The sequence below is a fragment of the Gallus gallus genome, chromosome 18 (assembly GCF_016699485.2).
Source record: "Gallus gallus isolate bGalGal1 chromosome 18, bGalGal1.mat.broiler.GRCg7b, whole genome shotgun sequence".
Taxonomy (NCBI): Eukaryota; Metazoa; Chordata; class Aves; order Galliformes; family Phasianidae; genus Gallus; species Gallus gallus.
The window spans coordinates 5,430,118-5,439,626 of NC_052549.1; the positions used below are offsets into that span (position 1 = coordinate 5,430,118).

General features: G+C 44.9%; 1 protein-coding gene across 3 annotated transcripts in view; it reads left to right on the top strand.

Annotated features, from left to right (window-relative positions):
- Positions 1-9,141, top strand: part of RECQL5 (RecQ like helicase 5) — a 36,890-nt gene extending 27,749 nt beyond the window's left edge. For 2 of the 3 annotated variants that reach the window (NM_204102.3, XM_015295117.4), the window contains exons 9-20: positions 599-826; positions 2,022-2,121; positions 2,599-2,635; positions 3,261-3,319; positions 3,467-3,543; positions 3,971-4,064; positions 4,491-4,631; positions 5,074-5,741; positions 5,951-6,029; positions 6,898-7,149; positions 7,719-7,791; positions 7,910-9,141. In NM_204102.3, coding sequence (NP_989433.3) covers positions 599-826; positions 2,022-2,121; positions 2,599-2,635; positions 3,261-3,319; positions 3,467-3,543; positions 3,971-4,064; positions 4,491-4,631; positions 5,074-5,741; positions 5,951-6,029; positions 6,898-7,149; positions 7,719-7,791; positions 7,910-8,010 — 1,909 coding nt within the window. In that variant the 3' untranslated portion in view covers positions 8,011-9,141. Of the gene's footprint in view, positions 1-598; positions 827-2,021; positions 2,122-2,598; positions 2,636-3,260; positions 3,320-3,466; positions 3,544-3,924; positions 4,065-4,490; positions 4,632-5,073; positions 5,742-5,950; positions 6,030-6,897; positions 7,150-7,718; positions 7,792-7,909 lie in introns of those variants that run through there. The other variant, XM_025141537.3, reaches the window with a different exon arrangement.
- Positions 9,142-9,509: the final 368 nt, after the last annotated feature.

The following is a 9,509-nucleotide window of genomic DNA, read 5'->3' on the forward strand; positions in this document are numbered from 1 at the left end:
TCACATGGCTAGTTTGCTAAAGCTGGTAGAGCTGGTTGTGCAATGTGTGAGCATGTGGACTGGTTTGCACATATGTAGGACTCTCCCTGGACTGGCCACTGATCATAGAATCATAGAGTCATGGAATGGTTTGAGCTGGAAGGGACCTTTGAAAGCAGTCTGGTCCCACCCCTGCAATGAGCAGAGACACCCACAGCTCCATCAGTGCTCAGAGCACTGTCCAGCCTGACCTTGGCTGTCTGCAAGGATGGGTCATCCACCACCTCTCTGTGCAGACTCTGCCATTCTGATTGAAATCTGTGCCATCTTCTGATGGAAGATATTTGGCCAGTGATGCAGAATTAAGAACAGCATATTCCATCCTTTTGTAGATCTCAAAGATCTGAAAGCATTTATCGGAACAGATTGACACCACTCTTTGTTTTACATGTGGGGAAGGCACATAAGCAAGATACTAGGCACAGAAGCCCAGTTTCCTGCTAGAACAGACCTCTGTAAAAAAAAAACAACCAAGTCTTTCTCACATGACAACTTGCATTTGAAGGGTGGAGTTCTTAATGGAAATAATCCCCAGATCCTTTTTCCTTTTGTCTCCTAGGTGTCGTCACGCTGCCATAGCGAAGTACTTTGGCGATGTCACCCCACCTTGCAATAAGTGCTGTGATTACTGCAAGAACCCAGAGGCAGTGAAAAGGCAGCTGGAGGCACTGGAGCGCTGCAGCAACAACTGGAGCAAAACTTGCATTGGGCCCACAGGATCCTCCTGGGACAGCTACGACCCAGAGCTGTACGAAGGGGGAAGGAGAGGCTGCAGAGGTTTTAGCAGGTCTGTACTTGGTAGCTCGAACCCAGTTCATAGGAACTATCAGAGAAAAGAGAGCATCTCCCAGCTGCAGGCCCAACCACTCCTATTTTCAGCACATGTTTCGGTGTGGTGGTAGTTTCCTGTAACTTCCTGGCAGCAGGAGCTGGAATTTCATTTTCCACACACTTTGGCAGCCCTGGATCAGATTCATATCCCAGAGAGCCAAAAGCTGTTTTGAGTGACCTAAGCATTGCCCTGCAGAAGGTAACTGGTTCAAGAAACTAGCCTGACATTTGTGAAAGGAGCAAATGGGTGCAGCTCTGTTTGTAGTCACAGGGTTCAGAATGCTTAAATTGAGACCAGCGTGACAGCAAAGTATGATATGATCCAGAACTCATTCTTGGCTTAGTGCTGCTGTCTTTGGGCAAGCAGACTGGGGCACCAGTGACAGGACTTAGTCATCACCGTGGATATAATAGACTGCCAGCATCAGATTCTTCTGCTGATTGCTAGATTTTAGTGTTTCCATCAGGTTGACAGCAAAAAGATGTGCAGTTGGAAACATGATTTATTCTGTAAAAAGCTTGGAAGTGTGGAGATGACAACTTCTTGTTCTCCTTGTTCTTTGGCTGGGTTGCAGTCATTGTGCTGCTCTCCCATGATGCAAGCTTTCCCATTTGCATTGCCCATGAAAGTCTGCCAGCATGCACAGTGCTGTTGGCTGGCCTGCCCTCTGCTTTTCCTTAAACAGCTTCAGACTGCTGCCCTTGTTCTTTGGGCACTTCCAGCTGAGACAGACAAAACTGGTGTACTTGTGACCTAAGCCTGTGTTTGATCTCAGGACCAGAGAGGGCACTGCTGGGGAATGGATGCTGTGCCCTTTCTGCCATCTAAGCTCCATGGGCAGTAATAACTGATATATGACCCAAAGCAGTAACTTCTCAGCCCTATGACAGAAGATGTCAGAGCTTCTGAAATGGAGTCCTCCATTCTCAGAGCACTACTTATCTGCTCCTATTTCATGAGATTAATAAATCCTATGAACACTGTGGTCCATGTTGTCAGCTGGTAGTGAAACTAAAAGCTAAGAAAGGCTCATTCAGAAAGGCCCTGCATTGCATCTTCTCTGTAAGCCCTGGGCTGACCCAGGCCTGTGCCCCCATTAACACCACATCTACAGAAATGTTTGAGCCTCTTGTCTTATTTCCTTGTCCAGGTATGATGAAGAAAGCAGTGGGAATGGGGATGAAGCCAACGAAGAGAATCGGAAACGGGAGTGGGACAACTTCTACAAAAAGCAGATGAGTCTGCGCAGAGTGAGTTGGTGTAGCTTTGTAAGAGATTCACAGGTTGTTTGCATATCGTCTTTATGCTATGAGCTTGTCTTATAGATATAAAGGCTTCCTGGCACTAAATGAAAGTAACTTTTTGCATTGTGCTGTTGCTTGTTCTTTTTTTTACTGATTATCCCTGCATTTGTCACATTCTCCATATTCTGGGCCAATCTCACAATGTGAAGAAGAGGATCCTGTTGTCTTTAGCAACTCTGATAGTAGTAAAAACAGATTTCCCCATTCACCCTGTTTTGCATACTGCTATAGCAAAGACAAACTTTTGGCTTTGATTCTCATCCTTTGTCTCCTTTTCCCCATTCTGCTGCCTTTTCAGTACCTTTGTAACTTCAACATTATTTTTCCATGCTACAGGGGGGTAAAAATTTGTCTTTTTTGTTTCTAGACCTGCATGTGCATTGCAGGAATGGAAATGTTTCACTGATCCTTTTTTTCTTCCAGGGCAAAGAACCAGAAAAAGAAGATTTTGTTCCTCCAAGTAAATATTTTTGATTTATAGTGGGTTTTCTTTGGGAGAAGGAAGCCTTGTATTTTGCAGCTGCATGTAATTTATGTAGCATCAGCACTGGGGATATCAATCCCTAGGCACAGGGGTTGGGCTTTTGGCTGTGAAAGTTTGGCTGGAGGAGGAGAATCGGAGTTTAGCTTTGGTTGGGGTGAAGACACGGAATGCATCTTTCTGAACAACTTTCCTAAAAGAGACAAAAAGAAGGCATGTTGTCTAAGCTGACCTTTTAGGCTATTTGTACAGTGTTTATGCAGCAGTATTGAATTGGGCTATAAGGCAACTTTTGAAAAACTTTGCCATTTGTATCTGTGATACTCGGAGCCCTGTCTAGCGACCTTACTAGATCTTACACTATTGTCAATGAGTACCTTGTGGTTCGTGTTGCTCTATTCAGCTTCTTTAGTTTTGGTTGTTTTTTTTTCCTAAGAGCTGGGGTGCCTTGAGCTGGTATGACTGTAGTGGTTCTTGACATCACTGTGTAGGAAGGAACAGGCCAAGCAGTGCTGGATTGGCACCCTCCTTGTGAGAGCTGAGATACTCTTCCTCAGCTCCAGCCCTTCTACAATGCCTTTTCTAAATGTCTCTTGTGTGGCAGGTGCAGACTGCCCCTTGAAGGATGCCTTCAGCAGAAGAATCTCTAAGCTCACAGTGAAGGTAAGAAAGGCTGTTTAACATTCAGTCTTGCTGATTTCAAAGGAGAACAAAGATTCTGCCTGCCCTGTTCTTAACTCCTTCAGAGATAGAAGTCCTAGGGGCACTGTGATTTCTGTACAGCATGTCTGAGAGTCCTGTGTTTCCTAGGGACGGGAGCACTGCTTGAAGATACTGGAAGAAGCTTTGAGTGCCAACCAAGAGGTTCCAACAGCAGTAGGAAAATGGTATGAGATGAGAGAAAAGGGGTAGTGTACTGAGTCCCTTCACATAGAGCTTAATCTTCCCCAAGCAACATTAATGCTCTCAGGGAATGCTTTTTTATTTGATCTAAGGATGTAGCTTCATTTAACAGCATCTTTCATAAGGATTCCTATGTCCAATTCTGCTAAATCAGCTTGATCACAATTCCTCCTTGTCCCACAAGATGGGGATAGTGTACTTCCAAACAGAACAACTGAACAGAAGGACTTCAATGTAATTCTGTTTTCACCACTTTTTTCCATTCCCCACCAAGTCACTACTGCATCGCTTAAGACTTAAAGCATCAGAGGTAGAAAACTTTGTACTGTCAGGAAGATGCTTAAGCATTAGTGTTCCCTTTGCAGATGTAGAAGTGTGTCTTGCCAGAAATCACCCCAGCCTGTGTTACAGGTCAGACCCTCATGCCTGTGCGGTGGAGCTGGAGTATGAAGCTTTCAGAACCAGTAAAATGGCTAACTCATACAAGGCATCTGTGCTAAAGAAGGTAGGGCCCAACATCTGCTGTTGCTTGCCCTTGCCTCTTAATGTGGTGTGGCCTCAGCTCAAAGGGAAATAGGGTAGTGTTTGTGTAAGACAGATGAAGGAGAAACTCCTCTCTTCCTTGAATTTCTTCCAGATCTCTCTTCTTGGTGTTATTTCCAGGAGAACCCAGAACCATGTTGGTTTTGCATCCTTGCTGGCTGCAGCCTATGGGCTTACAGACTTTAGAAACCTATTTATCAGTGCAAGCTTATCCAGATATCCTCTAGGTCTAGCAATAGAGGGAATGGGAAATTCTTCAGACTGTTACTGACAATAGAGAAGCCTTAGTTTAGGTTAGCTGGTTGCCGTAAGTCTCTGAGGATATTCCTGTTCTTTCTGGCCGCTAGGAGTTTGTTTCTATTCTTTTTTTTTTTTCTTTTTTTTTCAGGTAGCAGAGATCAACAAAGCATCAAAAGAAGGAGCGTTGTTCTCAGTCTTTGGGTCAGGAACTGGAGGCAGCAGCAGCTCAAGAACAAAATCTGAGTCTCCAGCAGAGGAGGATTTCCTCCCTGCATCCCAAGTTTACTCGGTGAGTGAGCACAGATGGGATAGATGAGATATGGCTTATCCACCTGCTTTTTCATGATTATTTTACAGGTTTTTTATGGCCATAGGTATATACTCAGACTGGAATTGCTTTCTCTATCCACCTTCTGTTTTTAGGGTAAGAACAAGTAGTCATGTTGGTTCCTATTAGTGAATCTATGTGAAGGCCATACAATAAATAGCTTTTTCTGATCTTACTCTAACGAAAGATGCAGTCTGTTTCCTTACTGTGGGACTAAGACCTTAGCCTAATCCATTTCCCCGATGTCTCAGTTGATGGTTATGATGATGAGTCAATTTTAGAGTCATCCTCAGCTTACAGCTGTATGCACTGTAGTGTCTTGTACTCATAAGCTTGTCTCCTTTCAGAGTTCTGCATACAGGCCAGAAAAGTCACAAATATCTTCTCCTTCCTTTCTCACTAGTTCAAACCCAAGCGTGTGGGAGCTGGCTTTCCAAAGAAGTCTGGCTTGTTCCAGACAGCTTCAGAACTGCTGAAGGTCCAGGAAGATAACGATACAAAGCTGGTCAAAAAAGAAGATTGTCCAAACAAACAAGACAACAGCAACTGCAGTCTGGAACTGGACACAAAACCCACTGTTCTCCAGACTAAAAAAAGAGCAACCAAAGCAGTGTGTGAGAGTGCTGAGGTAGCAGTAGTCCTTCCTGAGAAGAAGGTACAGCATACCAGTCCAGACACAAAAGCTGCCCTTGGGGATAGCCCTGTTAAGAAGACCAAACCCACCAAAAAGCAGCAAATGCTGGCAGAAGCGGCCAAAAAAGAATCACAGGATATTTCCAAGTTCTTCTCCCTTTCCAAAGGTGGATCTAAAGCCAAAAGTTGCAGCTCAACAGAGGAAGTCAGCTCTACTGCAAGCACACTACCTCAGGTTTCTTCTCAAAGCATATGTCAAGAGAAATCAATACCTCAGGAAAACAAAGATGCCTCTGGAGAAGATGTGACAGGACAGTCCCAGGGGGAGAATGAGGAGCTGGGAGAGACAGAAGAAATGCTGACTGGGAGGGAGGAGGACTGTAAGATCCAGCAGGCTGCTGAATCTACACTCCTTCAGGAAGAACTTGATGTATCGAGGTAAAATCTCCACCTCTCTCCTCTCTGTGTTGTCCTGTTAGTTAGCTGCAGGACCCTGCCAGCCTTGTCTTGGAAATTGGGAATTCATATTCAATATCTAGGCTGGTGAGGGAAATTCCTTCTTTACCATGGCCACTCATGGTAACACTCAATACCAATACCAGCTCATGGCCACTGAAAATTGTCCTTCTCTCCACTCTTTCCATTAGTGTTGCTGAAAGTGTCACAGAAGCTGAACAAGCTGTTGTTGGGGAAGGTCAGAGTGAGAAGCGACTAGGATCAGATGAGGTAAGACTTTAGTGTATGCTGATTTTGACTATTTCTGCTCACCCTGTGCCAAGGTTCTCACTTGGAGTGATGTTCCTGATCTGATCTTCACCTGATAGCACTATTTACCTGGGGACGGCCCAGCTGCAGTTGCAATGGAGAGGAGAACTGTTGATGAGTTGCCTCTTAGTGTCACCCTGCTGCCTGCAGAACCAATGCCAGCAGTTCAGACCACAGTGGAAAGCTTCTGCTCCACTCTGCTTTGTTTCATCTTTTGTGTGACTGTATCTTTTGCTGATAACTTGCCTGGAATGAAACTCTCCACCCCTTCTAGATCTGTAACTAACTATATTTAGAAAATTGCTTTTTCAAGTTTTGGGAACAACCACAGCTCAATGACCCATGGGACTACTCAGAAATGAATCATGCACACAGCTTTTCTTGACAGTCAGTCTCTGCTCCTTGTTTTGGCATCCAAGACTGCCTAGGAGCTGTCTGTAGTGAGCAGTGCTGTTTTCTCCTTGCTTTTTTGTTGTTGAATGGGACTGTGGCACTTCTGAAGAGGCTGATTCTTCCTGAGGGATATAATCTCAGCAAACATCCTGGGGAATCTTTTCCTGCCAGCCTTTCCTGTATAAAACAGGGTCTTGCAATTAGCTGCCTTAATAAGAGCACAGAGAAACAGGTGGTGGCCTTAAGGGGTTTTTTTCAAAGCCTGTGTAAGAAAGTATATTATGTTTGCAGAGCTTGATGTCCCCAAGAAGGAGCTGCACAGACTCCTTGCATGGTATTCACATAGGAAGAGCCTGCAGGATGCTGCAAAGATTCATTTTCTCAGAATACTGCTGCAGGAATTGGTGATTTTGGTTTTCTTCTGTTCCACCTCCAGGATGCAGAAAGTCCTGCAGCAAAGCGGATGCGGACAGCAGCAAAATCTTCTATTCTGTCCCAGCCAGAAAGCAAAAGTGTGGGTCTGACAAAGAAGAAGGTGACTTTTGATCCAAACTTATTGCAGAGTGATAAAGAAGAAGGCAGCAAGACCATGCAGCCTGTGACCAAAAGCATGTCCCTCAAAGAGATAGCAGACATCGTTGTTAAATATTTGACCCCATTCTACAAGGGTGGCAAATTTGCTTCCAAGGTAGGTACAGCTCAACAATCTCTCTAGCAGAAGGAGACTGCATCTCCCTGGTGATGAGGGGAGTGATCCCTAGTGAGCTGGGGCTCTAAGAAAGGCCCTAAGAAAGGAAATACGATAATGGTACCACATTTCATTTCCAGGTCATGTCTTTGTGTGTGCTCTTTTGGTGACTAGGTGCAGCAATTCCTCTCTTGCAAGAAAGAATTTGTGTGTAATTTAAAGTGGTACCTTGTCAGTTCTGCACTTGTTATTGCTCATGTTTTCATACGAAACACTAGCAAGATTTCAGGAACTCCTGCTTGCAGAGTGGCAGCAGATGAAGTTGAGTTTTGGTCTGGTTTACATGATGTATTATTCTACAAGGCAGCACGTGTGTGCATGTGCTCCTCCAGCTCTACAGGGTCAGGTGCATTTGCAGGCTTGTAGCAGTCCTGTCGTATAAATCAGTATAAATCTGTAGATGCTTTGTGCTACAGCCAGTCTACGCTAAGGGCAGAACAAATGCAGAAATAAGTCTGGTGAGATGACTAATGTCTCCTTTCTGCTCTTTATCCTCCCCATCCCTGCAGGACCTGTTTAAGGGCTTTGCTCGGCACCTGTCTCACTTACTGACTGAAGATCAGAACCCTGCTCGCAAGACCGGTGAGTTGGCAGCTGTGGAGACCACAGCTAAGGTTATTTTGATGCTCAATGAGGTGATGTCTGCAGAGGGGGTACATGTCTTAGTATCATGTCAAAGGGGGTGCTTCTTCTCTTGCAGTGAAGGAAGAAGCACAGAGACTCATTAAGGAGTTTTTCAAAACACGAGTCAGATGTGAGAGTGAAACAGACTGGCAGGAGCTGCACTGCTCGGAGGGATGATCCTTGCATCTTGCTGGCTCTCTTCCTTCTTCCAGCAGTGGGACCAGGGGATGTTGAGGAACTTAGCCATGGAGCGTTTCAAGAAAATGCAGAAGTGAGTCTTCTTTTCCCACTGCATTTTTGCTCTCTTCTATCTACAGTGTCACCTTAGCAACACACATTTCCAGGAAGCCAGTTTCTCTGAATTTAGAGAGTGTTTCTCCAAAAAACAGGGAACTAAGGCCCTACAGTACCTCTTGCCAAGAGGCACAAAGTCTCCTTCCGCTGTGTAGGTTAGAGGCTGCTGCCTCAGATGTTTTGCAGTGTTCCCTGCAGCAGTCTGGGAGGGTATCACACTTTCCAACTGAGACTCTGCTTTGGGATAGCTCCTCTCCTTGCTTCCCCATCTCTTAGTCCTTATTTAAGTGTTACCAATAGAAGCCTTATGCTACAAATGAGTTCACGTGCTTTTGCTCAGGGCTGCTAATGCTGAACTTGGTGGTTGAGTTCTGGATGGAGCGTTTTTCCTTGGAAGGCAGCAGGGGAGTGTTCTGTTTTTACCCTGCAGGCAATGCTGACTTTCTGAAGGTAGAGAAATTCAGATTTTTTGTTTGTTTGTTTGTTTTAATCCTAAGTTAATTTCTTTTTAACAGTGTCTAGTTCTGCCTGCCCTTTGAACTTCAGTGGTGTTGATCTCTCAGTGTTAACCTCTCCAGCAGTGGCACTAAAGTTGCCAGTGCTTTTCCAGCATTTGCTTGTAACCCCTAAAGCCATATCTGTTCCCTGTGCCTCACCCACAGCCCGCAGTACAGAGGGCAATGCTGCTGTTACTACTAGTTAATGTACTGCTGTGGCTCTCAGGTTGACACTGTAGTGCCTCTGCTGCTATATTTATATAAAGACCTGAACTGTAGGGTATCAGTGGGCTTGAAATAACCTGATTCCCTAGCACAGGTTCTTTCTGTTGGGTTTTAGTTGGGTTCTGCCTTTTTTTCACGCTTACAGAGGCTGGTGGCCTCAGGCACTTGTGCTGCTAGAGGAATCTGCAGCCTGAGAAGCCATGAAACAGACTTTTGAATCACTGTACTCAACGGATTATTATTTTTATGTGCCGAAGGGTATGTGCGGAACTAATAAAACAATGTTATAGCAGCTGTGGACTCCTCTTGAAAGATTTTTCTGACTTATCATATCTCAGTACATGAAGAGTGTGAACTTGGATGTAGAAACTCTTTATCTGAACAGGCAACTGATGACTGAAGGTGAGGTATGGGATGGGTGGGAAGTGTGCAGCAGCAGACACCTCCCAGCCCTGGAAGCTGCAGGATACTTCAAGCTGAGAACCAGAAGGAGAAGAAGCTGGAAATGTCAGAAGCTGGAACTTATCTTCACCTTGCTCTGCTCAGCTGAAGAATGAAAGGGTTTACAAGAAACTGATACACGATACAACTATTAATTTTAGCTGTTGCCTCCTGGCTTCTGCTTCACCTTCCCATTAAGAATCCTGTTTCATCAGCCAC